Source organism: Pseudopodoces humilis, chromosome 13 (assembly GCF_049639895.1).
Source record: "Pseudopodoces humilis isolate 2021_Gansu_Grassland_sample_001 chromosome 13, ASM4963989v1, whole genome shotgun sequence".
Classification (NCBI taxonomy): domain Eukaryota; kingdom Metazoa; phylum Chordata; class Aves; order Passeriformes; family Paridae; genus Pseudopodoces; species Pseudopodoces humilis.
Window position 1 is genome coordinate 3,813,025 of NC_142212.1, and position 26,665 is coordinate 3,839,689.

The 26,665-nt window shown below is 53.4% G+C and overlaps 2 protein-coding genes and 1 pseudogene across 2 annotated transcripts; all 3 read left to right on the plus strand.

The window, feature by feature from the left end:
- The first annotated feature begins 728 nt into the window (after window positions 1-728).
- LOC148183201 (uncharacterized) lies at window positions 729-8,127 on the plus strand. Its single transcript, XM_088061935.1, has 10 exons — window positions 729-1,151; window positions 1,452-1,623; window positions 4,577-4,687; window positions 5,015-5,106; window positions 5,192-5,293; window positions 5,573-5,697; window positions 5,774-5,936; window positions 6,023-6,129; window positions 6,823-6,936; window positions 7,083-8,127. Exons 1-10 carry the CDS (start codon window positions 729-731, stop codon window positions 8,125-8,127), a joined length of 2,454 nt encoding a protein of 817 aa, XP_087918061.1.
- A 7,865-nt stretch (window positions 8,128-15,992) lies between these two features.
- Window positions 15,993-19,446, plus strand: LOC148183202 (E3 ubiquitin-protein ligase PHF7-like). The gene is made up of 9 exons (XM_088062087.1): window positions 15,993-16,035; window positions 16,363-16,454; window positions 16,540-16,641; window positions 16,911-17,035; window positions 17,112-17,274; window positions 17,361-17,467; window positions 18,150-18,263; window positions 18,410-18,528; window positions 18,677-19,446. Exons 1-9 carry the CDS (start codon window positions 15,993-15,995, stop codon window positions 19,444-19,446), a joined length of 1,635 nt encoding a protein of 544 aa, XP_087918213.1.
- Window positions 19,447-20,613: 1,167 nt separating this feature from the next.
- Window positions 20,614-24,817, plus strand: LOC148183203 (uncharacterized; annotated as a pseudogene).
- Window positions 24,818-26,665: the final 1,848 nt, after the last annotated feature.

Genomic DNA, 26,665 nt, shown 5'->3' on the forward strand with positions numbered 1-26,665 from the left:
AAAGTTATTTTGTAGATCTGTAGAGCTCAGTGAAGAAAAAGTGGGTTGGGAAGACAGATGTAGATTATTGCTTGAGGTGAGTATGGAACATCTGTTCCCTGGTAACTGTGGCTGAATGCTGAGCATGGGGAGGGAACACGGCTATGGGTGTGCATGCAAAATTCATTCAGGACCTCCAGAAGAGCCTGAAACTTTGGAACTGTCAGGGAACAAAAGGTTGTTAGTATACTGGTGTGTGTAACATGATGTTGTGATGTCCAGCCAGGTAAACCACTGCATCTCTGTGTGTTACAGGAGCAGCTAGCTAACTAGATGTAAGGGAAGTGTTTAAGAGAAACAGTGAATTTAGAGACTTCTGCGAGTAGTGGATTAGTCAAAAACTTCTCCTAGGAATATGTCAGATTTTCATTAATTTCTGGATCGTCTAAGGAAGCACAAGAATTCCAAACGGAAACTGAACCCAAACTAATAAACCCTTTCTTGAAAAGAATCGTGTCCTATTTGTTCCTTGAAGAAGTTGCCAAACAACCTTACCTTTTAAATCCTTTCAAGGATCTAACAAGAAAAACTATTGGCAAACCCGGTTAGGCAGTGTTTCCGAGCTGGAAACAGAGAGCTGATGCTCTCGGGTTCCGGGGAGCCACGGGAAGGCTCCAGTCCAGACTGTCCGGTCAGGCTGGGGCCATTGAGCTCCGGCTCAGCCCTGGAGGCTGTGAGGGCAATCAGCAATGTCAAAGGCCTCCCAGGCCTGGGCCAGGCTGGGCCGGAGCAGTGCCCCCAGCCCTCCAGGAGCCTACGGGCTCTGCCAAGCCCAAAAGGGGGCTTGGCCTGACAGCCGTGCCCAGAGCAACAGAGCTGTCACACTCCCCGCTGGTTCTGGTCGCTGTCAGGCACGAGCAACACCTGTGGGTGCCCTGGGCAGTGCAGGAGCAGCAGAGGGGCACTTGCCAGGGCCTGGGGAAACGCAGGGGTCGGCCTTTACAGGACGACACAGCAGGCATGCTGCAGGGGACAGAGCCAATGGCAGCGAGCATGAGCAGCTCTGTGGGGCTCTCAGCCCGCAGCATCGGCCCCAAGGGCTGCTCTGTCCCTGCCTGCGTGCCTGGCTGATGGGCAGGGCTGGAGGCCTTGGAGAGCAGCGGCCATTGCGGGCACGGGGCTCCCAACAGCTGCCCCCTGGCCCAGCTGGGCCCCACTTGAGGAGGAAGGAGGCTCCCAGCCCTGGCCTGGCTGAGCAGTTCCTGTCCCCCCACACCTCTGCTCTGGGCCCCACGCTGGCCACCCCGACAGCCCCTGGGCCAGGCTGTGGGAGGGCTGCTTTGCCCTCACCTGGCTCCCTGCCATCAGGGCCCTCCTGCTTCTTCTTGCACATGAGAACTGTCAGCGCTGAGTCCCTGTCCAGGAACGCCGCTGTCTCTGCCAGGTGCTGGTCCTGTCTTTCTCTGTGGAAGGAAGAAGGGTGTGGGGAATTTGCAGGACATGCCCAGAGCCACGAGGGTGCTACTCCCTGGTCAGCCCTGTGTCAGCCCTGCTCCTGTCCGCCTTCTGCTCCCGTTGTTGCGTTGAGGAACACCGCGGTCTCCTCTGGATGTTCCTGCGCTGATTCTGGGAAGGGAGAGGCAGGTGAGCCTGCAGCACAGGCCCAGAGCCCCGAGGTGTGGGGCTCCTCTGGTCCCTGGGCAGCTGCTTCCCTGCCTTACCTTCTCCTCCCGTTGCCAGGTCGCACTGACACATGGCCTGAGCCCAGCCTTCCCTTTTGGGGCCAAGGGAAATCTCTGCTCCTGGCCCCAGCACTGGGCACTTTCTCAGCCGGTCAGGGAAGGTGATGCTCCACCAGAGAGGCATGAGCATTGCAGGCAAGCCTACATCACTGCAGTCTTGCCAAAGGGCACCAAGAAGGAGGCAAGAAACTGCAGGCCCATCAGCCTTTCCTCCATCTCCCAACAGGTGACAGAACACCTCCTCCTGGATGTCATCTCCAACGCTCTGGAATAACAGGAAGGGAAGACCATGCTTGAGGAATCTCATAGCATAGCCACCTCTGCTGCAGTGACTGGCTGGGTTTGTGCGGGGAGAGCAGTGGCTGAGTTGTCAGCCGGAACTTCAGCGAGGCTTTGTCCCTGCCTCCCATAACATGCTCCTGAGGCAGCTGAGGAAGAGTGGGGTGGAGAAGTGGACAGTGGAGCTCCAAACTCAGAGGGTTGTGACCTCAGGGGGCCGTGTTGGGGCCAGCCTTGTTTGCCTTATTCCCCAGTGACCTGGCAGAAGGGACGGAGCGCTCCCTCAGCACGTTTGCTGATAGCACAGAAGCGGGAGCAGAGGCTGATGCACCACAAGGCTGTGCTGCCCTCCAGAGTGACCTGGACAGGCTCGACAGCCGAGCAGAGAGGGACCTAATGAAGTTGCTCAGGACAAAGCCTCTAGAAGAGCTTGAAGCTTTGTAATTGCTAGGCAAGAATAGTTGTTTTGCATATTGGAATGTATAAGGTCACGTGGTGATGTCCAGTCATGGGAACCACTCAATCTCTGTAAGTTACAGAACCAGTTCCTTAACTGTGTAAAGAAAGTCTTTGAGGCAAACTGCAAATTCAGAAACTTCTCCTAATATGAAGTTGGATTTTCACCATTTTCTGGCATGCTGGATGAAGCATAGGGATTCCAAAAGGAATGTGAAAGCAAGCCAATAAATCTTCTTTTAGAGTTCACACGTGTTTCCTGCTTGTTCCTTGAAGAACTTGCCAGACAATGTTACTTTTGAAATCCATTCAAAGATCTAATAGGAAAAAATATTGGCCAAAAGTGTTAGCCTGTGTTTCTGAATAGGAACATGTTTCTTGTGCCAATTCAAGATTTGTACCAGGGTTTGGGGTTTTTGGTGTGTATGCTTTGAATGTAAGTTGCTTCTTTGCAGGACTTTGAATAATTAGACTTTTAGTAATTAGATTGTGCAGCAGAGACAGTATTTTACTGTGTGCTGCTGTCCAGTGCTGAAAAGGGTTGAGAAAGAGTCGGTGGCTCTGTGTCGATGCATAACTTGCGGGAGCGGCACCGGAGCAGTTCGCAGGGCCTGGAGAAGCAAACGGGTTCCTGGTGCTGAGGACAAAGTGTCCACAGCTCGGGATTGCATGGCTGAGCTCTTCTGGCTCCTTCTGCTTCAATGCCTTGCCGAGACACAGGTTCCCTGCAGAGCCCCGGGTGCAGCTTCCCAACTCTCCCCTTTCCTTCTGCCTCCACCCTGCCTCCTGGGTAAAGGCATTCCCTGGCATTGCACCTGCTGTGCCTCCCTCCTAGTTCAGTGAAGGCATTGTTTTCCACCCAAGGGGGCTCTCCCCTGGAGACAGGAACATGGATGAAGTCCCGGTGCCCCAGCATCAGGCAGGTGCAGGGTATCTCTGCTTGTCAGCCCCTGCCCTGTTTCCCTGGGATCCCGCTGACTGTTCTAGCAGTCAATGATCTGCACTTTGCAGGAGCGTGTTTGCAAAGACGTGAATGCGAAAACTCTACAAGAACTGTTTGTGTGTGTCCCGTCGTGACTTTTTTCAAAATATTTGCTAGAAGGAAAGCATGGACCAAGCTGACAAAGTTCTTTAATGTGGGAAAAGCATTTGACTCCTGAGCTGAGTACTGTTGCAAGCTCTCCAGTCAGATACAAGGTAATCTTTTATTGAATTTCCCGGGTGTCCATCGAGTGAGTGTAAAGAATGAGCTTTCTCAGGAGCTTAATACCAATTTTTCCACTTAATATGAAATGTCAAATTCATTAGATGGTTAGATGACAGGAGAATTGAGGTTGGGAGGCAGCTGCAGTGGTCCCCAGCTTTATCTCCTGTTCCCAACAGTGATCAGCATGGGCATGAAATCAGGTTCATCTCAGTTTACTGCAGAGAGGTCTTGAGGAAAACGTTGGTGCACCAAGAGCAGGTTTGGAATCTGTGCAGTGCAAGAGACTCTGCACAAGCTCTCTGGGCAACCGACTGCCGGGGACAGGAGCCCTGGCGTGGCCGTGCCTGAACAGCACCTTTCTGCCTACAGTGCCACCCTCGATGGCTGCCTTAGAGCCTGAGATTGGACCCTGCACTTGCTGCAGGAGTCTCTGGCCTGGTTCCGTGCTGACCAAAGGCTTGGAACCATCTCAGAACCTGGGTTCCCAAGGGGGTGGCCTCAAGTGGTTGCTGGGCAACTGAGGCCATGGCTGCCTGAATCTTGGGAGCAAGATGCTGATGTCAGAGTGGCCATTGTGACGCGTGCGACCAAAGCCCCAAAAGGGAAGGCTGGGCTCAGGCCGTGTGTCAGTGCGACCTGGCAACGGGAGGAGAAGGTAAGGCAGGGAAGCAGCTGCCCAGGGACCGTAGCGGCCCCACACCTCGGGGCTCTGGGCCTGTGCTGCAGGCTCACCTGCCTCTCCCTTCCCAGAATCAGCGGAGGAATATCCAGAGGAGACGGCGGTGTTCCTCAACGCGACAACGGGAGCAGAAGGCGGACAGGAGCAGGGCTCACGCAGGGCTGACCAGGGAGTAGCACCCTCGTAGCTCTGGGCCTGTTCTGCAAACTCCCATCACTCTTCTTTCTCCCACAGAGAGAGAGAACCAGCACCTGGCGGAGACAGCGGCGTTCCTGGACAGGGACTCAGCGCTGACAGCCGCCATGTGTGACAGGGAGCAGGAGGGCCCTGATGGCAGGGAGCCAGGTGAGGGCAAAGCAGCCCTCCCACAGCCTGGCCCAGGGGCTGTCGGGGTGGCCAGCGTGGGGCCCAGAGCAGAGGCCAAGGGAGGCAGGAGCTGCTCAGCCAGGCCAGGGCTGGGAGCCTCCTTCCTCCTCAAGTGGGGCCCAGCTGGGCCAGGGGGCAGCTGTTGGGAGCCCCGTGCCCGCAATGGCCGCTGCTCTCCAAGGCCTCCAGCCCTGCCCATCAGCCAGGCACGCAGGCAGGGACAGAGCAGCCCTTGGGGCCGATGCTGCGGGCTGAGAGCCCCACAGAGCTGCTCATGCTCGCTGCCATTGGCTCTGTCCCCTGCAGCATGCCTGCTGTGTCGCCGTGCAGAGGCTGACCCGGACACCTGCGGCGACAAACATGAGAAATACGGGCTCTGTGCCCATGTGTTCTGCCTGGTGAGTGGCTCTGGGCACTCTCTCCAGCATTGCAATGGGCAGTCCCTGCCACCCTGTCCTCATCAGCTCTTCTCCAATTCTGCAGTATTTTGCCACACTGCTTTTCCAGCAAGCAAATAAACGTCTTGGACTCCTGGGTTTTCTGCCTCAAGATATCCAACTTGCAGTCAGGCGGGCAGCACAGAAGGTGAGATCCTGGCAAAAGAGCAGGGAGATTTGTGCCAGGAGAGGCTGGCCAGAGCTTAGCCCAGACCCCCAGCAAGAAAGGCCGGCCATGCAGCCGGCTGTGGGACAAAGCCTGGCTCCCAGCAGCTCCGTGGAGCCTCTGGCACAGGAGCTTCCCTCACCAGCTGGCTCTGTGGGCTGAGAGCCAGCAGCAGCCACATCTCGAGCCCTGCCCGGGGCCCTGGGGCTGCCTGGGGAGGTCCCAAGGCTGCCGCTGATGGGGCTGCCTGGCTCATTCCAGCACTGCTGCGTCTGTGGCCAGAGCGGGGCCACCATCATGTGCTGCAGGGAAGGCTGCGACAGATGGTTCCACCTGCCCTGTGCCAAGGAGGGCGGCTGTGTCACGCAGTACATTATTCCATTCAGGTAGCTCCTCTCCCCTTCTGGCCACCCCCAGGGAAGGACCAAGTCTTTCTCATTATGCCCGTCCTTTTACCCCCAGGTCCTACTGCCCTGAGCACCGTCCAGAGCAGGACGTGCAGGTGACTCCAGAGCCGGGCACCGAATGCCCCATCTGCATGGAACCAGTGGAGGATAGAAAGACCTTCAACACCATAGTGTGCCCGGCGTGCAAAAGAGCCTGGTTCCACAGGGACTGCCTCCAGGTGGGAGCCCTGCCCTCAGGCCTGGGACACAGCAGGTGTTCAGCAGCACCAGGGCCTGGCTCACACTGCTTCTGTTTGCCCTGCAGGGACAGGCCATGTGTGCTGGTCTTTTGTCCTTCTGCTGCCCCCTCTGCAGAGACCGTGACACATTTCTTGTCGAAGTGTTCTTTATCGGGATCCGAACCCCCATCAGGTTTGTGTCCTTCAGTGTGATTCCCAAGACAGGGAGTGTAAGTGCTGTGCTGTGCCAGGCCCTGCCCCAGTAGTCCAAGCCAGCCCCATCCTGGTGTTATGAACGCACTCAAGAGAGTGATATGGTAAAAATTTTATTAATTACAGCAAGCAAGCAATAAGCAAAAAAAAAATCAGCGCTGGGCGGCAGGGGAGTCTCTACTCCTTCGGCTGCCGCACGTCTGATTTCCGTGTCTTCCCTTTTAAGTGGTCCGGCTTCTGGGTTACGTGTCCTTTCTCGGGTGTCTCTGCGCATGTGCCTCCGGTCACTGGTGGTCGCTTTTTGCCTTCTGGTGGTCGTAGGATGAAGATCAGGAGTCTTCCTCTTTTGACCTTTCCTCACTGTTCTCCTTTTAAGGCTTATCTGAGTGGCTTAACTTTCTGGAATTCAAGAGAGCTTGCAAGGCTGTTCTCATAATTATACAGACGTCAGCAGCAGCCTTCAACCTCATCCCTATTACACAAAGCATAGTTTTGCAAAGCATCATATCTTACATGTTTAGGCGAACAAAAGGGTCTCTATTTATTACACAGGGAGTCGGGATTTCCGCCTCTCACGGGACTTGGAAAAGCATTGGAGGAAGAGCAGGGACACCCTGTTACCTCCATGGGGTCAGGGCAGCAGAAACACATCAGCTTTTCCTTTCTCCATCAGACTGCCAACATGGGAGGACAACAATGCCTTTGCAGATCTTGGAGAGAGGCACAACAGGTGCAATGCCAGGGAATGCCTTTACCCAGGAGGCAGGGAGGAGGCAGAGGAAGAGGGGTGAGTTGGGAAGCTGCACCCGGGGCTCTGCAGGGAACCTGTGTCTCGGGAAGGCATCAAAGCAGAAGGAGCCAGAGGAGCTCGGCTGCACAATCCCGTGCTGGGACACTTTGTCTTCAGAGCCATCAACCCGTTTGCTTCCCCAGGCCCTGGAAGCTGCTCCTGTGCTCCTCCTGTGCTGCTGAGGGCACCCACAGGCGCTGCTCTGGCCTGAGAGCGAGGACAACCCACTGGGAGTGTGACATCTGTGCTGGTCTCGGCACGGGTATGAGGCAAAGCAGGCGGGTATCCCTGGGCTGGGGCCAGTGCCCAGGCTGGGCACGGCAAAGCCCATGGGCTCCTGGAGGGCTGGGGGCAGTGCTGTGGTCGGGCATGGCCTGGTCCAGGCCTGGCAGGCCTCTGACATTCCTGTTTGGCCTTACAGCCCCCAGGGATGAGCCGGAGCTCAATGGCCCCAGCCTGATCAGACAGTCAGGACCGGAGCCTGCTCATGGCCTTTCAGAATCTGAGGCCATCAGGCCAAGCTCCAGCAGCGCAGTGCCATCGCGTCTGGCTCCCCAATCTCCAACTCCAGGGACCAGCAGCCACAGAAGCCTCCGGCATCCAGCTTCTTCCTTGGCAGACACCGGCAGCCCACGCACACCAAGGGCAAGATCCAGCAGCTGGACGGGCCCTGAGGACAGGGTCCGTTCCAGACGTGCTGGGCCTGACCGCAGGCGAAGCCGCTCTCACCAGCAAAGGCGGGCCTCAGATGGAGCCGTCCGGTCACGGAGTCGCCATGACAGGAGCAGCAGGAGAACATCAAGTGCAGAGAGGCCCAGGCAAAGGGAGACACCGTCGCGGGCTTCCCGCAGACACAGCCGCTCCCGGCAGCAAGCTCATGCCCAGAGTCCACCTGCCCGGTCGAGGAGTTGCCGAGACAGGAGCAGCAGGAGAACATCGAGGGCAGAGAGGCCCAGGCAAAGGGAGACATCCTCAGGGACGTCCCCCAGACGCAGCCGCTCCTGCCCGCAACGTCGGGCCTCAAATCAACCTGTCCAATCCAGGAGTCACCAGGACAGGAGCAGGAGGACAGCAGCAAGTGCTGAGACGCCCAGGTGCAGGGGGACACCGTCGGGGACCTCGCGCAGGAGCAACCGCTCCCGCCAGCCACGTCGGGCCTCAACTCGGACCTCTAACAGCAGCACGTAGTGTCATCTTTTCTTTTTAGTCCCTCTGTTTGCTGCCGTAAATGAAGGTGAGAAGGGTCAATACAGGGACCTCGAGATTTGCAGGTCTGTGGGAAAACCCGAATTAGCTCTTGGCATTTCTATGATTCTTGATTTCTGTTATCCTGTACTGTTAAGGGAAAAGCCACTTAAGGACATAGCTAATTAAGAAGGACACTCATTGCTGCCTTTAGACAGATATTTCCCCACCGCTTACCCTTGAACGTGAACCAGTCCTTAATGGCTTGGATACGTTTAGGGAGACATGAAGAGCAAGGTGGCTCTTAGGGAAGCTGTCTTTGAAAAGGCCGTGTGCTGAGTTGCTATCCTTAAACAATCTCATTTCAGTAAAGCCTTCCTTCAGTAAAGCGGAAGAAGAAAGAAGAGAGTGAGACACTGCCTCAAGTGTCTGGAGAAATCGATTGCGACACTGCTGCTGATTTTAAAGACTTGCTTGGACCTTCAAAGATCAAACCAGAAAAGACAGTGGAAATAGCCTGGGACAAAGAGGATGCGCAGGACTCTGCCCAGACGAACGTCCAGGACCTTTGCCTGAAACCGACAGAACTCAGGAGTCGAGTGCTTTCAAGTTTTCCTTCTTTGGAGACACAGAGGAGTTGGGCATCAAAGAAGGTAACAGCAGAACCCTCCTAACGGAGCCATTTCTAAGGAACGGCTTCTGGCAGGCACTGTAGAGCAATATGGTGTAAAGAAGGTCATAATGCAGAGGATGATCAGCAGCAGAAGTCAGTACTTATGCTGAAGCATTTTGATCTTCATTTCTACTTGCCAAGGTTGTGGGAGATTAATGAGAGGTAACTCCTGCTTGCATCTCAGGAATTTTGAAAGGCACGCCTTGAGAAGGCATTGGGATTTTTGCAGAGTGGTGAAAAAGCTTGTTGTCATCCCCTGAACTTCTCAAACAGGGAAAAAGGTGACACAGCAGTCATACCAAGTTACATGGAACGCAACAAGATTTTAAGAAAAATGGGTGTTGAGGTGGAGGGAGGAACAAAATCCTGGAGTTGACCCCAAGCTCAGTGACCATTCTGTTAGTTAGTGAATTCTATACCTGGACCTTCAGGAAAGTGAAACTGAATGACACTGAAGGATCATCGGGGTGTCCTAAGCTCAGATAAAATAAGGCCTTATGAAATGAAGATGAAGGAATATTTAATCAAGTCACAGTCAGGTAGGAATGAAAGGAAGCTGTGCCAAGTTATCCAAAATATTAAGAAACAACAACACAAAGCAACAAGCCCCCCACACTTGTGCTGAATTCAGAAGCTATTCACTGTCTTCTGGATGCAATGATAAATGTTGAAGAATACATAGGAGATGCCTTGAACAAAGTGGAAAATCCTGGAGCAGAGCTACAGCTCAGAAAATCAGGGAGGAGAAGATTCTGTCCTTCCTAAATCTGTCTTTCCCTGTGTAAATATTTCGCTTGAAAGAAGGAAGTTTTCCTGGCAAGCAGAGATATAATCTGGTTTTGGCTTTCTTTCTCTTTTGGTGCTGGTTTTGCAGAGCCTCACGTGCTTGGAACGATAAAACTGGAAAAAGTCAGGTGGCAAGAGGATTCACATTTCCAAGACATCCCTTCTGGGGGTGCTGATGAGCCTGAGATGTCAGAAATTGAAAAGCACCAAGAAAGGCAAGTTCCATTTGTATTTGTTGTCTACTTGGCTGTAGTAGTTGGATGCTGTGGGAATATTAATGGCAGCACTGAGGAAATGGGAAACTGAGACTGCACACCTCTGAGCAAGGAAAATCATCTTGGAAAACCACTGGTGCTGCTCGGAGTCCAGAGTCCCAGCAGCCCATCCGATGTGAAGTTGAATGTGAAGAGAGAGAAGTTGAGCACAAGAAATGGACTGGGTTGTTTTGGTTTGGCCAACCCCAAACTGAGTTTTGCCAAAAGGCAAAGACACAGTCCGTTTTCTTGTATAAGTGGGGGTTTTTTTAATAGAAGGCTTTATTTGCATACTATGGAGTAGAGCTCTTCCATGTATACCATTTCTCTGAGGCACTACAGCTCTAACTCGTGCTCATGGGATTTGATAGGACCTTTTAGGATGCTAAAACCCCTTTGTACTTGTCTAGGGTTCTTTCTCTACCACGCACAGAAAGTGCTAGAGTTTCCTTCTTCTCCAAAGATAATGAACGTCTAAGAGGTACGACACAACTTCTTCAGCCCCTTTTGTATATTTTTCCCTTTTAAACCCTTACTGGACTTGAGTAAGGAGGAAAAAATGCTGCCTGGTTATGAATGCTCTGTAGTCAAAATTTGCCATCCTCTCTTGTGGTCAAAGTTGCGGTAGATCCCATGAGAGAGTCCTGGTAAAAAATAAAGGCTGAGCAGCTTTCTGCCTTTCCTTTCTTTCAGATAATTGCCTCATAGCTATAGGAACTTTTAGAGCTTAGCAAAAAAATAGTCACTAGACAGGTTACCGAGACATTTGGGATCCTTTCAGGTAGGTCTATCACCTTTAACTTTTTCCTGTCTCTCTGGTGTTAATCTGAGGAATGCCGAGTGCTCTTGTCAGTGACATATGTGCGTGCGGTTCTTCATCCTAATGAACCTGGGGCTTTCTCTTCTGAACTCAGTGAATTTTCTATTTAAAAACAGAGACAACAACAACAAAAGAAAACATACACAGCCCCTAGCAATTACACAGGCTGCCAAAACAATTGCTTGTTCTATTTTGTAGAATATAGTCTCAAGTCAGGCTTAAATGACGTTTGTTTCTTGAGACTTGTTAGATAACGCTGATGAAATGTATGGCTGTGTTCATACAGTTACTGCCCTGCAATCTTCCAGCCTGTCTGATTTACAGGGTGTGTCAGAATGGAGATCTCAGCCCTTGGCAGGCAGCACTTCTGGGGGCAGCTGTGGGATCCTGCTGCTGAGCATTTAATGCAAGAGCTGCTGTTTCACTGCCATTTAGATTTCAGCATGTTCAGGGAGACAGCTGCTGCCTTTCATTTTTCTTAGTACACCAGGCTGCAGTAGGGAACATTTCTGCTGGAGCCGACATGTGGTGGGGGGCAAGAGAATAGGAGGGACGTGAAGAATAGAGCTTCTGACTTGACCATTGTGTTGTTCATTCATGATTGTTGGGAGCAGCAGCAGAATCAGAAGGGTTGAACCCTATTGATTGGTGTTGTGTTTTGTTTTGTGCAGAGGGCCCAAAGTTATTTTTTGTAGATCTGTAGAGCTCAGTGAAGAAAAAGTGGGTTGGGAAGACAGATGTAGATTATTGCTTGAGGTGAGTATGGAACATCTGTTCCCTGGTAACTGTGGCTGAATGCTGAGCATGGGGAGGGAACACGGCTATGGGTGTGCATGCAAAATTCATTCAGGACCTCCAGAAGAGCCTGAAACTTTGGAACTGTCAGGGAACAAAAGGTTGTTAGTATACTGGTGTGTGTAACATGATGTTGTGATGTCCAGCCAGGTAAACCACTGCATCTCTGTGTGTTACAGGAGCAGCTAGCTAACTAGATGTAAGGGAAGTGTTTAAGAGAAACAGTGAATTTAGAGACTTCTGCGAGTAGTGGATTAGTCAAAAACTTCTCCTAGGAATATGTCAGATTTTCATTAATTTCTGGATCGTCTAAGGAAGCACAAGAATTCCAAACGGAAACTGAACCCAAACTAATAAACCCTTTCTTGAAAAGAATCGTGTCCTATTTGTTCCTTGAAGAAGTTGCCAAACAACCTTACCTTTTAAATCCTTTCAAGGATCTAACAAGAAAAACTATTGGCAAACCCGGTTAGGCAGTGTTTCCGAGCTGGCGCTGATGCTCTCGGGTTCCGGGGAGCCACGGGAAGGCTCCAGTCCAGACTGTCCGGTCAGGCTGGGGCCATTGAGCTCCGGCTCAGCCCTGGAGGCTGTGAGGGCAATCAGCAATGTCAAAGGCCTCCCAGGCCTGGGCCAGGCTGGGCCGGAGCAGTGCCCCCAGCCCTCCAGGAGCCTACGGGCTCTGCCAAGCCCAAAAGGACACTGCCCCCTGCCCAGGGGGCCTGGCCTGACAGCCGTGCCCAGAGCAACAGAGCTGTCACACTCCCCGCTGGTTCTGGTCGCTGTCAGGCACGAGCAACACCTGTGGGTGCCCTGGGCAGTGCAGGAGCAGCAGAGGGGCACTTGCCAGGGCCTGGGGAAACGCAGGGGTCGGCCTTTACAGGACGACACAGCAGGCATGCTGCAGGGGACAGAGCCAATGGCAGCGAGCATGAGCAGCTCTGTGGGGCTCTCAGCCCGCAGCATCGGCCCCAAGGGCTGCTCTGTCCCTGCCTGCGTGCCTGGCTGATGGGCAGGGCTGGAGGCCTTGGAGAGCAGCGGCCATTGCGGGCACGGGGCTCCCAACAGCTGCCCCCTGGCCCAGCTGGGCCCCACTTGAGGAGGAAGGAGGCTCCCAGCCCTGGCCTGGCTGAGCAGCTCCTGCCTCCCCTGGCCTCTGCTCTGGGCCCCACGCTGGCCACCCCGACAGCCCCTGGGCCAGGCTGTGGGAGGGCTGCTTTGCCCTCACCTGGCTCCCTGCCATCAGGGCCCTCCTGCTTCTTCTTGCACATGAGAACTGTCAGCGCTGAGTCCCTGTCCAGGAACGCCGCTGTCTCTGCCAGGTGCTGGTCCTGTCTTTCTCTGTGGAAGGAAGAAGGGTGTGGGGAATTTGCAGGACATGCCCAGAGCCACGAGGGTGCTACTCCCTGGTCAGCCCTGTGTCAGCCCTGCTCCTGTCCGCCTTCTGCTCCCGTTGTTGCGTTGAGGAACACCGCGGTCTCCTCTGGATGTTCCTGCGCTGATTCTGGGAAGGGAGAGGCAGGTGAGCCTGCAGCACAGGCCCAGAGCCCCGAGGTGTGGGGCTCCTCTGGTCCCTGGGCAGCTGCTTCCCTGCCTTACCTTCTCCTCCCGTTGCCAGGTCGCACTGACACATGGCCTGAGCCCAGCCTTCCCTTTTGGGGCCAAGGGAAATCTCTGCTCCTGGCCCCAGCACTGGGCACTTTCTCAGCCGGTCAGGGAAGGTGATGCTCCACCAGAGAGGCATGAGCATTGCAGGCAAGCCTACATCACTGCAGTCTTGCCAAAGGGCACCAAGAAGGAGGCAAGAAACTGCAGGCCCATCAGCCTTTCCTCCATCTCCCAACAGGTGACAGAACACCTCCTCCTGGATGTCATCTCCAACGCTCTGGAATAACAGGAAGGGAAGACCATGCTTGAGGAATCTCATAGCATAGCCACCTCTGCTGCAGTGACTGGCTGGGTTTGTGCGGGGAGAGCAGTGGCTGAGTTGTCAGCCGGAACTTCAGCGAGGCTTTGTCCCTGCCTCCCATAACATGCTCCTGAGGCAGCTGAGGAAGAGTGGGGTGGAGAAGTGGACAGTGGAGCTCCAAACTCAGAGGGTTGTGACCTCAGGGGGCCGTGTTGGGGCCAGCCTTGTTTGCCTTATTCCCCAGTGACCTGGCAGAAGGGACGGAGCGCTCCCTCAGCACGTTTGCTGATAGCACAGAAGCGGGAGCAGAGGCTGATGCACCACAAGGCTGTGCTGCCCTCCAGAGTGACCTGGACAGGCTCGACAGCCGAGCAGAGAGGGACCTAATGAAGTTGCTCAGGACAAAGCCTCTAGAAGAGCTTGAAGCTTTGTAATTGCTAGGCAAGAATAGTTGTTTTGCATATTGGAATGTATAAGGTCACGTGGTGATGTCCAGTCATGGGAACCACTCAATCTCTGTAAGTTACAGAACCAGTTCCTTAACTGTGTAAAGAAAGTCTTTGAGGCAAACTGCAAATTCAGAAACTTCTCCTAATATGAAGTTGGATTTTCACCATTTTCTGGCATGCTGGATGAAGCATAGGGATTCCAAAAGGAATGTGAAAGCAAGCCAATAAATCTTCTTTTAGAGTTCACACGTGTTTCCTGCTTGTTCCTTGAAGAACTTGCCAGACAATGTTACTTTTGAAATCCATTCAAAGATCTAATAGGAAAAAATATTGGCCAAAAGTGTTAGCCTGTGTTTCTGAATAGGAACATGTTTCTTGTGCCAATTCAAGATTTGTACCAGGGTTTGGGGTTTTTGGTGTGTATGCTTTGAATGTAAGTTGCTTCTTTGCAGGACTTTGAATAATTAGACTTTTAGTAATTAGATTGTGCAGCAGAGACAGTATTTTACTGTGTGCTGCTGTCCAGTGCTGAAAAGGGTTGAGAAAGAGTCGGTGGCTCTGTGTCGATGCATAACTTGCGGGAGCGGCACCGGAGCAGTTCGCAGGGCCTGGAGAAGCAAACGGGTTCCTGGTGCTGAGGACAAAGTGTCCACAGCTCGGGATTGCATGGCTGAGCTCTTCTGGCTCCTTCTGCTTCAATGCCTTGCCGAGACACAGGTTCCCTGCAGAGCCCCGGGTGCAGCTTCCCAACTCTCCCCTTTCCTTCTGCCTCCACCCTGCCTCCTGGGTAAAGGCATTCCCTGGCATTGCACCTGCTGTGCCTCCCTCCTAGTTCAGTGAAGGCATTGTTTTCCACCCAAGGGGGCTCTCCCCTGGAGACAGGAACATGGATGAAGTCCCGGTGCCCCAGCATCAGGCAGGTGCAGGGTATCTCTGCTTGTCAGCCCCTGCCCTGTTTCCCTGGGATCCCGCTGACTGTTCTAGCAGTCAATGATCTGCACTTTGCAGGAGCGTGTTTGCAAAGACGTGAATGCGAAAACTCTACAAGAACTGTTTGTGTGTGTCCCGTCGTGACTTTTTTCAAAATATTTGCTAGAAGGAAAGCATGGACCAAGCTGACAAAGTTCTTTAATGTGGGAAAAGCATTTGACTCCTGAGCTGAGTACTGTTGCAAGCTCTCCAGTCAGATACAAGGTAATCTTTTATTGAATTTCCCGGGTGTCCATCGAGTGAGTGTAAAGAATGAGCTTTCTCAGGAGCTTAATACCAATTTTTCCACTTAATATGAAATGTCAAATTCATTAGATGGTTAGATGACAGGAGAATTGAGGTTGGGAGGCAGCTGCAGTGGTCCCCAGCTTTATCTCCTGTTCCCAACAGTGATCAGCATGGGCATGAAATCAGGTTCATCTCAGTTTACTGCAGAGAGGTCTTGAGGAAAACGTTGGTGCACCAAGAGCAGGTTTGGAATCTGTGCAGTGCAAGAGACTCTGCACAAGCTCTCTGGGCAACCGACTGCCGGGGACAGGAGCCCTGGCGTGGCCGTGCCTGAACAGCACCTTTCTGCCTACAGTGCCACCCTCGATGGCTGCCTTAGAGCCTGAGATTGGACCCTGCACTTGCTGCAGGAGTCTCTGGCCTGGTTCCGTGCTGACCAAAGGCTTGGAACCATCTCAGAACCTGGGTTCCCAAGGGGGTGGCCTCAAGTGGTTGCTGGGCAACTGAGGCCATGGCTGCCTGAATCTTGGGAGCAAGATGCTGATGTCAGAGTGGCCATTGTGACGCGTGCGACCAAAGCCCCAAAAGGGAAGGCTGGGCTCAGGCCGTGTGTCAGTGCGACCTGGCAACGGGAGGAGAAGGTAAGGCAGGGAAGCAGCTGCCCAGGGACCGTAGCGGCCCCACACCTCGGGGCTCTGGGCCTGTGCTGCAGGCTCACCTGCCTCTCCCTTCCCAGAATCAGCGGAGGAATATCCAGAGGAGACGGCGGTGTTCCTCAACGCGACAACGGGAGCAGAAGGCGGACAGGAGCAGGGCTCACGCAGGGCTGACCAGGGAGTAGCACCCTCGTAGCTCTGGGCCTGTTCTGCAAACTCCCATCACTCTTCTTTCTCCCACAGAGAGAGAGAACCAGCACCTGGCGGAGACAGCGGCGTTCCTGGACAGGGACTCAGCGCTGACAGCCGCCATGTGTGACAGGGAGCAGGAGGGCCCTGATGGCAGGGAGCCAGGTGAGGGCAAAGCAGCCCTCCCACAGCCTGGCCCAGGGGCTGTCGGGGTGGCCAGCGTGGGGCCCAGAGCAGAGGTGTGGGGAGGCAGGAGCTTCTCAGGCAGGCCAGTGCTGGGAGCCTCCTTCCTCCTCAAGTGGGGCCCAGCTGGGCCAGGGGGCAGCTGTTGGGAGCTCCTTGCCCGCAATGGCCGCTGCTCTCCAAGGCCTCCAGCCCTGCCCATCAGCCAGGCACGCAGGCAGGGACAGAGCAGCCCTTGGGGCCGATGGTGCGGGCTGAGAGCCCCACAGAGCTGCTCATGCCCGCTGCCATTGGCTCTGTCCCCTGCAGCATGCGTGTTGTGTCGCCGCGTAGAGGCCGACCCGGACACCTGCGGAAACAGACGGGAGAAATACGGGCTCTGTGCCCACATGTTCTGCCTGGTTAGTGGCTCCGGGCACTCCCTCCAGCATTGCAATGGGCAGTCCCTGCCACCCTGTCTTCATCACCTCTTCCCCTTTTCTGCAGTATTTTGCCACTCTTCTTTTCCGGCAAGAAAAGAAACATGTTGGACTCCGGGGCTATCTTCCTGAAGATATCAAATGTGCAGTCAGGCGGGCAGCACAGAAGGTGAGAGCCTGGCAAAAGAGCAGGGACATTTGTACCAGGAGAGGTTGGCCAGAGCTTAGCCCAGACCCCCAGCAAGAAAGGCCGGGCATGCAGCCGGCTGTGGCACAAAGTCTGGCTCCCAGCAGCTCCACAGAGTCCCTGGCACAGGAGCTTCCTCCACCAGCTGGCTCTGTGGGCTGAGAGGCAGCAGCGGCCCCATCCTGCGCCCTGCCCGCAGCCCTGGGGATGCCCCCAGGCTGCCGCTGATGGGGCTGCCTGGCTCATTCCAGCACTGCTGCGTCTGCGGCCAGAGCGGGGCCACCATCATGTGCTGCGAGGAAGACTGCAACAGATGGTTCCACCTGCCCTGTGCCAAGGAGGGCGGCTGTGTTACACAGTACATTGCCTCATACAGGTAACTCCTCTCCCCTTCTGGCCACCCTTGGGGAAGGACCAAGTCTTTCTCATTATGCCCGTCCTTTTGCCCCCAGGTCCTACTGCCCTGAGCACCGTCCAGAGCAGATCGTGCAGGTGACTCCAGAGCCGGGCACCGAATGCCCCATCTGCATGGAGCCAGTGGAGGACACAATGACCTTCAACACCATAGTGTGCCCGACGTGCCAAAGAGCCTGGTTCCACAGGGACTGCCTCCAGGTGGGAGCCATGCCCTCAGGCCTGGGACACAGCAGGTGCTCAGCAGCACCAGGGCCTGGCTCACACTGCTTCTGTTTGCCCTGCAGGGACAGGCCATGCGTGCTGGTCTTTTCTCCTTCCGCTGCCCCCTCTGCAGAGACGATGAGATGTTCGCTGTCGAAATGTTCATCATGGGAATCCGCATCCCCTTCAGGTTGGTGTCCTTCTGCGGGGCTCACAAGACAGGGAGTGTAAGACAGGCCCTGCCCCAGTAGTCCAAGCCAGCCCCATCCTGGTGTTATGAACGCACTCAAGAGAGTGATATGGTAAAAATTTTATTAATTACAGCAAGCAAGCAATAAGCAAAAAAAAAATCAGCGCTGGGCGGCAGGGGAGTCTCTACTCCTTCGGCTGCCGCACGTCTGATTTCCGTGTCTTCCCTTTTAAGTGGTCCGGCTTCTGGGTTACGTGTCCTTTCTCGGGTGTCTCTGCGCATGTGCCTCCGGTCACTGGTGGTCGCTTTTTGCCTTCTGGTGGTCGTAGGATGAAGATCAGGAGTCTTCCTCTTTTGACCTTTCCTCACTGTTCTCCTTTTAAGGCTTATCTGAGTGGCTTAACTTTCTGGAATTCAAGAGAGCTTGCAAGGCTGTTCTCATAATTATACAGACGTCAGCAGCAGCCTTCAACCTCATCCCTATTACACAAAGCATAGTTTTGCAAAGCATCATATCTTACATGTTTAGGCGAACAAAAGGGTCTCTATTTATTACACAGGGAGTCTGGACTTCTGCTTCTCACGGGACTTGGAAAAGCATTGGAGGAAGAGCAGGGACACCCTGTTACGTCCATAGGGGCAGGGCAGCAGAAACACATCAGCTTTTTCCTTTCCCCATCAGACTGCCAACATGGGAGGACAACGACGCCTTCGCGGATCTGAGAGAGCGGCACAGCAGGTGCAATGCCAGGGAATGCCTTTACCCAGGAGGCAGGGAGGAGGCAGAGGAAGAAGGGTGAGTTGGGAAGCTGCACCCGGGGCTCTGCAGGGAACCTGTGTCTCAGGAAGGGCTGAAAGCGGAAGGAGCCAGAGGAGCTCGGCTGGACAATCCCGTGCTGGGACACTTTGTTCTCAGAGCCATCAACCCATTTGCTTCCCCAGGCCCTGGAAGCTGCTCCTGTGCTCCTCCTGTGCTGCCGAGGGCACCCACAGGCGCTGCTCTGGCCTGAGAGTGAGGACAACCCGCTGGGAGTGTGAGAGCTGTGCTGGTCTCGGCACAGGTATGAGGCAAAGCAGGCGGGTGTCCCTGGGCTGGGGCCAGTGCCCAGGCCGGGCACGGCAAAGCCCATGGGCTCCTGGAGGGCTGGGGGCAGTGCTCTGGTCGGGCATGGCCTGGCAGGCCTCTGACATTCCTGTTTGGCTTTACAGCCCCCAGGGATGAGCAGCCAGAGCTCAATGGCCCCAGCCTGATCAGACAGTCAGGACTGGAGCCTGCTCATGTCCTTTCAGAATCCGAGGCCATCAGGCCGAGCTCCAGCGGTGCAGTGCCATCGGGTCTGGCTCCCCAGTCTCCAACTCCAGGGACCAGCAGCCACAGAAGCCCCCGGCATGCAGCTTCTTCCTTGGCAGACACCGGCAGCCCACGCACACCAAGGGCAAGATCCAGCAGCTGGACGGGCCCTGAGGACAGGGTCCATTCCAGACGTGCTGGGCCTGACCGCAGGCGAAGGCGCTCTCACCAGCAGAGGCGGGCCTCAGATGGAGCCGTCCGGTCGCGGAGTCGCCATGACGGGAGCAGTAGGAGAACATCAAGTGCAGAGAGGCGCAGGCAAAGGGAGACACCATCGCGGGCTTCCCGCAGACACAGCCGCTCCCGGCAGCAAGCTCATGCCCAGAGTCCACCTGCCCGGTCGAGAAGTTGCCATGACAGGAGCAGCAGGAGAACGTCGAGGGCAGAGAGGCCCAGGCGAAGGGAAACGTCCTCAGGGGCGTCCCCCAGACGCAGCCGCTCCTGCGTGCAACGTCGGGCCTCAGATCAACCTCTCCGGTCCAGGAGTCGCCAGGACAGGAGCAGGAGGAGAGCAGCAAGTGCTGAGAGGCCCAGGCGCAGGGGGACACCGTCGCGGACGTCGCGCTGGAGCAACCGCTCCCGCCAGCCACGTCGGGCCTCAACTGGGACCTCCGACAGCAGCACGTAGTGTCATCTTCTCTTTCTAGTCCCTCTGTTTGCTGCCGTAAGTGAAGGTGAGAAGGGTCAAGACAGGCACCTCGAGATTTGCAGGTCTGTGGGATAACCGAATTAGTTGGCATTTCTTTCTATGATTCTTGATTTCTATGTTACCATGTATTGTGAAGGGAAAAGTCACTTAAGGACATAGCTGATTAAAGAGGACACTCATTCCTGCCTTTAGACAGATATTTCCCCACTGCTTGCCCTTGAACGTGAACCAATCCTTAATGGCTTGGATACCTTTAGGGAGACATGAAGAGCAAGGTGGCTCTTAGGGAAGCTGTCTTTGAAAAGGCCGTGTGCTGAGTTGCTATCCTTAAACAATCTCATTTCAGAAAAGCCTTTCTTCAGTAAAGCGGAGGGAGAAAGAAGAGAGTGAGACACTGTTTTAAGTGTCTGAAGAAATCGATTGCGACACTGCTGCTGATTTAAAACACTTGCTTGGACCTTCAAAGATCAAACCGGAAAAGACAGTGGAAATAGGCTGGGACAAAGAGGATGCACAGGACTCTGCCCCAGACGAACGTCTGGGACCTTTGCCTGAAAACGACAGAACTCAGGAGTCCAGTGCTTTCCAGTTCTCCTTTTTTGGAGACACAGAGGAGTTGGGCATCAAAGAAGGTAACAGCAGAACCCTCCTAATGGAGCCATTTCTAAGGAACAGCTTCTGGCAGGCACTGTAGAGCAATACGGTGTAAAGAAGGTCATAATCCAGAGAATGATCAGCAGCAGAAGTCAGTACTTCTGCTGAAGCATTTTGATCTTCATTTCTACTTGCCAAGGTTGTGGGAGATTAATGAGAGGTAACTCCTGCTTGCATCTCAGGAATTTTGAAAGGCACACCTTGAGAAGGCATTGGGATTTTTGCAGAGTGGTGAAAAAGCTTCCCCTAAACTTCTCAAGCAGGGAAAAAGGTGGCACAGCAGTCATACCAAGTTACATGGAAGCCAACAGGATTTTAAGGAAAATGTGTGTTAAGGTAGAGGGAGGAACAAAATCCTGGAGTTGATCCCAAGCTCCATGAACATTCTGCTAGTTACTGAATTCTATTCCTGGACCTTCAGAAAAGTGAAACTGAATGACACTGAAGGATCATTGAGGTGTCCTAAGCTCAGATAAAATAAGGCCTTATGAAATGCAGATGAAGGAATCAAGTCACAGTCAGGTAGGAATGAAAGGAAACAGTGCCAAGTTATCCGAAATATTAAAAAACAACAACACAAAGCAACAAGCCCACCACACTTGTGCTGAATTCAGAAGCTATTCACTGTCTTCTGGATGTGATGCTAAATGTTTAAGAATACCTAGGAGATGCCTAGAACAAAGTGGAAAATCCTGGAGCAGAGCTAAGGCTCAGAAAATCAGGGAGGAGAAGATTTTGTCCTTCCTAAATCTGTCTTCCCCAGTAAATATTTCACTTGAAAAGAGGAATTTTTCCTGGCAAGCAGAGAAATAATCTGGTTTTGACTTGCTTTCTGTTTTGGTGCTGGTTTTGCAGAGCCTTACGTACTTGGAACGATACAACCGGAAAACGTCAGGTGGCAACAGGATTCACATTTCCAAGACATCCCGTCTGGGGCTGCTGATGAGCCTGAGATGTCAGAACTTGAAAAGCACCAAGAAAGGCAAGTTCCATTTGTATTTGTTGTCTGCTTGGCTGTAGTAGTTGGATGCTGTGGGAATATTAATGGCAGCACTGAGAAAATGGGAAACTGACACTGCACACCTCTGAGCAAGGAAAATCATCTTGGAAAACCACTGGTGCTGCTCGGAGTCCAGAGTCCCAGCAGCCCATCCGATGTGAAGTTGAATGTGAAGAGAGAGAAGTTGAGCACAAGAAATGGACTGGGTTGTTTTGGTTTGGCCAACCCCAAACTGAGTTTTGCCAAAAGGCAAAGACATAGTCAATTTTCTTGTAAAAAAGTGGGGTTTTCTTAATAGAAGGCTTTATTTGCATACTATGGAGTAGAGCTCTTCCGTGTACACCATTTCTCTGAGGCACTACAGCTCTAACTTGTGCTCATGGCATTTGATAGGACCTTTTAGCATGCTAAAACCCCTTTGTACTTGTCTAGGGTTCTTTCTCTACCACGCACAGAAAGTGCTAGAGTTTTCTTCTTCTCCATAGATGACGAATGCCTAAGAGGTAAGACACAACTTGTTCAGCCCCTTTTGTATATTTTTCCCTTTTGAACCCTTACTGGACTTGAGTAAGGAGGAAAAAATGCCTCCCGGTTATGAATGCTCTGTAGCCAAAATTTGCCATCCTTACTTGTGGTCAAAGTTGTGGTAGATCCCATGAGACAGTCCTGGTAAAAAATAAAGGCTGAGCAGCTTTCTGCCTTTCTTTTCTTTCAGATAATTGCCTCATAGCTATAGGAACTTGTAGAGCTTAGCAAAAAAATAGTCACTAGACAGGTTACCAAGACATTTGGGATCCTTTCAGGTAGGTCTATCACCTTTAACTTTTTCCTGTCTTTCTGGTGTTCCTGTTAGGAATGCCGAGTGCTCTTGTCAGCGACATATGTCCATGCAGTTCTTCATCCTAATGAATCTGGGGCTTTCTCTTCTGAAGCCAGTGAATTTTCTATTTAAAAACAAAGACAACAACAACAAAAGAAAACATACACAGCCCCAAAAAATTACACAGGCCGCCAAAACAATTGCTTGTTCTATTTTGTAGACTATAGTCTCAAGACAGGCTTAAATGACGTTCCTTTCTTGAGACTTGTTAGATAACGCTGATGAAATGTATGGCTGTGTTCATACAGTTACTGCCCTGCAATCTTCCAGCCCGTCTGATTTGCGGGGTGTGTTAGAATGGAGATGTCAGCCCTTGGCAGGCAGCACTTCTGGGGGCAGCTGTGGGATCCTGCTGCTGAGCATTTAATGCAAGAGCTGCTGTTTCACTGCCATTTAGATTTCAGCATGTTCAGGGAGACAGCTGCTGCCTTTCATTTTTCTTAGTACACCAGGCTGCAGTAGGGAACATTTCTGTTGGAGCCGACATGTGGTGGGGGGCAAGAGAATAGGAGGGACGTGAAGAATAGAGCTTCTGACATGACTGTTGTGTTGTTCATTCATGACTGCTGGGAGCAGCAGCAGAATCAGAAGGGTTGAACCCTATTGATTGGTGTTGTGTTTTGTTTTGTGCAGAGGGCCCAAAGTTATTTTTTGTAGATCTGTAGAGCTCAGTGAAGACAAAGTGGGTTGGGAAGACAGATGTAGATTATTGCTTGAGGTGAGTATGGAACATCTGTTCCCTGGTAACTGTGGCTGAATGCTGAGCATGGGGAGGGAACACGGCTATGGATGTGCATGCAAAATTAATTCAGGACCTCCAGAAGAGCCTGAAGCTTTGTAACTGTCAGGGAACAAAAGGTTGTTAGTATACTGGTGTGTGTAACATGATGTTGTGATGTCCAGCCAGGTAAACCACTGCATCTCTCTCTGTTACAGGAGCAGCTAGCTAACTAGATGTAAGGGAAGTGTTTAAGAGAAACAGTGAATTTAGAGACTTCTGCGAGTAGTGGATTCAAAAACTTCTCCTAGGAATATGTTAGGTTTTCATTAATTTCTGGATCGTCTTAGGAAGCATAAGAATTCCAAACGGAAACTGAAACCAAACTAATAAACCCTTTCTTGAAAAGAATCGTGTCGTATTTGTTCCTTGAAGAAGTTGCCAAACAACATTACCTTTTAAATCCTTTCAAGGATCTAACAAGAAAATATACTGGCAAACCCGGTTAGGCAGTGTTTCCAAGCTGGAAACAGAGAGCTGATGCTCTCGTGTTCCAGGGAGCCACGGGAAGGCTCCAGTCCTGACTGTCCGGTCAGGCTGGGGCCATTGAGCTCCGGCTCAGCCCACGAGGCTGTGAGGGCAATCAGCAATGTCAAAGGCCTCCCAGGCCTGGGCCAGGCTGGGCCGGAGCAGTGCCCCCAGCCCTCCAGGAGCCTACGGGCTCTGCCAAGCCCAAAAAGGGGGCTTGGCCTGACAGCCGAGCCCAGAGCAACAGAGCTGTCACACTCCCCACTGGTTCTGGTCGCTCTCAGGCGCGAACAACGCCCGCGGGTGCCCTGGACAATGCAGGAGCAGCACAGGGGCACTTGCCAGGGCCTGGGGAAGCACAGGGGTCGGCCTCTACACAACCACACAGCACGCATGCTGCAGGGGACAGAGCCAATGGCAGCGGGCATGAGCAGCTCTGTGGGGCTCTCAGCCCGCACCATCGGCCCCAAGGGCTGCTCTGTCCCTGCCTGCGTGCCTGGCTGATGGGCAGGGCTGGAGGCCTTGGAGAGCAGCGGCCATTGCGGGCACGGGGCTCCCAACAGCTGCCCCCTGGCCCAGCTGGGCCCCACTTGAGGAGGAAGGAGGCTCCCAGCCCTGGCCTGGCTGAGCAGCTCCTGCCTCCCCTGGCCTCTGCTCTGGGCCCCACGCTGGCCACCCCGACAGCCCCTGGGCCAGGCTGTGGGAGGGGCTGCTTTGCCCTCACCTGGCTCCCTGCCATCAGAGCCCTCCTGCTCCCTGTCGCACATGGCGGCTGTCAGCGCCGAGTCCCTGTGCAGGAACAACATGGTGTCCTCGAGGTGGCCTCAATGGCCCCAGCCGGATCAGACAGTGAGGAGTGGAGCCTGCTCATGTCCTTTCAGAATCTGAGGCCATCAGGCCGAGCTCCAGCAGTGCAGTGCCATCGGGTCTGGCTCCCCAGTCTCTAACTCCAGGGACCAGCAGCCACAGGAGTCCCCAGAATGCAGCTTCTTCCTTGGCAGACACCGGCAGCCCAAGTACATCAAGGCCAAGATTCAGCCAGTCCACCGACCCTGAGGACAGGGTCCATTCCAGATGTGCTGCGCCTGTCCGCAAGCGAAGCCACTCTCGCCAGCAAGGTCAGGCCCCAAATGAACCCATCTGGTCATGGAGTCACTGTGACAGGATCAGCAGGGCAAGACCGAGGGCAGAGAGGCCCAGGCAAAGGGAGACACCGTCGCACCAGACTCCACACGCAGGCACTCCCACCAGCAAGGCCGGGCCTTAAGTCCACCTGTCTGGTCAAGGAGTCACCATGAGAGGAGCAGCAGCACACCATCAAGGGCAGAGAGGCCCCGACAAAGAGAAACACCGTTGCCAGCAGTCTGCAGACTCAGCTGCCCCTCCCCTGCAACGTCGAGCCTCGAATCAACCTCTCTAGTCCAGGAATCACCAGGACAGGAGCAGGAGGAGGACAGCAAGTGCTGAGAGGCCCAGGCGCAGGGGGACACCATCAGAGACGTTGCGCTGGAGCAACCGCTCCCGCCAGCCACGTCGGGCCTCAACTGGGACCTCCAACAGCAGCACGTAGTGTCATCTTTTCTTTTTAGTCCATCCACTGTCATGAGTGAAGGTGAGAATGGTCTGTACAGGGACCTCAAGATTTGCAGGTCTGTGAGAAAACCAAATAAGCTGTTGACATTTCAATGATTCTTGATTTCTATGTTACCATGTATTGTTAAGTGAAAAGTTACCTGAGGACGTAGCTAATTAAAAAGGACACTTATTCCTGCCTTTAAACAGATAATTCCCCGCTGCTTACCCTTGAATGTGAACCAATCCTTAATGGCTTGGATACCTTTAGGGAGACATGAAGAGCAAGGTGGCTCTTAGGGAAGCTGTCTTTGAAAAGGCCGTGTGCTGAGTTGCTATCCTTAAACAATCTCATTTCAGAAAAGCCAAAAGGAAGAATAAAGAGAGTGGGACACTGCTTCAAGCGTCTGAAGAAAGCGACTGCAATACTGCTGGTGATTTAAATTATCTGCTTGGATCGTCAATGAACAAACCGAACAACGAAAAGACAATGGAAATACCCTGGGACAAAGAGGTTGCACAGGACTCCGCCTTAGAGGGCCCTTTGGGACATTTGCCTGAGAATGACTGTCCTGATTTAGGGCAAATTTGGGAGGAAACTTCCAAAGGCATCCCTCTAGGCAGATTCAAGCAGCCCCTTCCCCAACTGGTTCAGGAGAAGATTTCTGTTGCCAAAAGTGGAAACAAACAGTTTATTAAACAAGCAAACTATTTACAAGCATAAACATTTAAAAATAAAAACAGTAAAACCACTTGCTGTTTTGAAGAGATTTCAAATTCAGAAAATCCTTTTCATGAGGTGGAGCTTGGCTTGCTCAGTCTTTTATCAGTACTGGGAAATGCTGTGTCCTGGGCCCCAGTGGGCCACAAGCATGAGCTCTTGATGTTTTTCTGCGTTTATCTCAAACACTCTCTCTACATACAGTTAAGGAACCGGTCCTGTAACTTACACAGGTTTAGTAGGTTCCCTGACTGGACATCACATGACCGTATACACCCCAGTACGCAAAAGAGCTGTTGCTGCCAGGCAATTGCAACTTTGTTAGGTCCCTCTCTGCTCGGCTGTCGAGCCTGTCCAGGTCCCTCTGGAGGGCAGCACAGCCTTGTGGTGCATCAGCCCCTGCTCCCGCTTCTGTGCTATCAGCAAACGTGCTGAGGGAGAGCTCCGTCCCTTCTGCCAGGTCACTGGGGAATAAGGCAAACAAGGCTGGCCCCAGCACGGCGCCCTGAGGTCACAACCCTCTGAGTTTGGAGCTCCACTGTCCACTTCTCCACCCCACTCTCCCTGAGCTGCCTCAGGAGGATATTATGGGAGACAGGGACAAAGCCTCGCTGAAGCTCCAGCTGACAACTCAGCCACTGCTCTCCCCGCACAAACCCAGCCAGTCACTGCAGCAGAGGTGGCTATGAGATTCCTCAAGCATGGTTTTCCCTTCCTGTTATTCCAGAGCCTTGGAGATGACATCCAGGAGGAGGTGTTCTGTCACCTGTCGGGAGATGGAGGAGAGGCTGATGGGCCTGCAGTTTCTTGGCTTCTTCTTGCTGCCCTTTGGGAAGACTACAGTGGTGTAGGCTTTCCTGCAATGCTCATGCCTCTCTTGTGAAGCATCACCTTCCCTGACCGGCTGAGAAAGCGCCCAGTGCCGGGGCCGGGAGCAGAGATTTCCCCTGGCCCCAAAAGGGAAGGCTGGGCTCAGGTGGTGTGTCAGTGCGACCTGGCAACGGGAGGAGAAGGTAAGGCAGGGAAGCAGCTGCCCAGGGACCAGAGGGGCCCCACACCTCGGGGCTCTGGGCCTGTGCTGCAGGCTCACCTGCCTCTCCCTTCCCAGAATCAGCGCAGGAACAT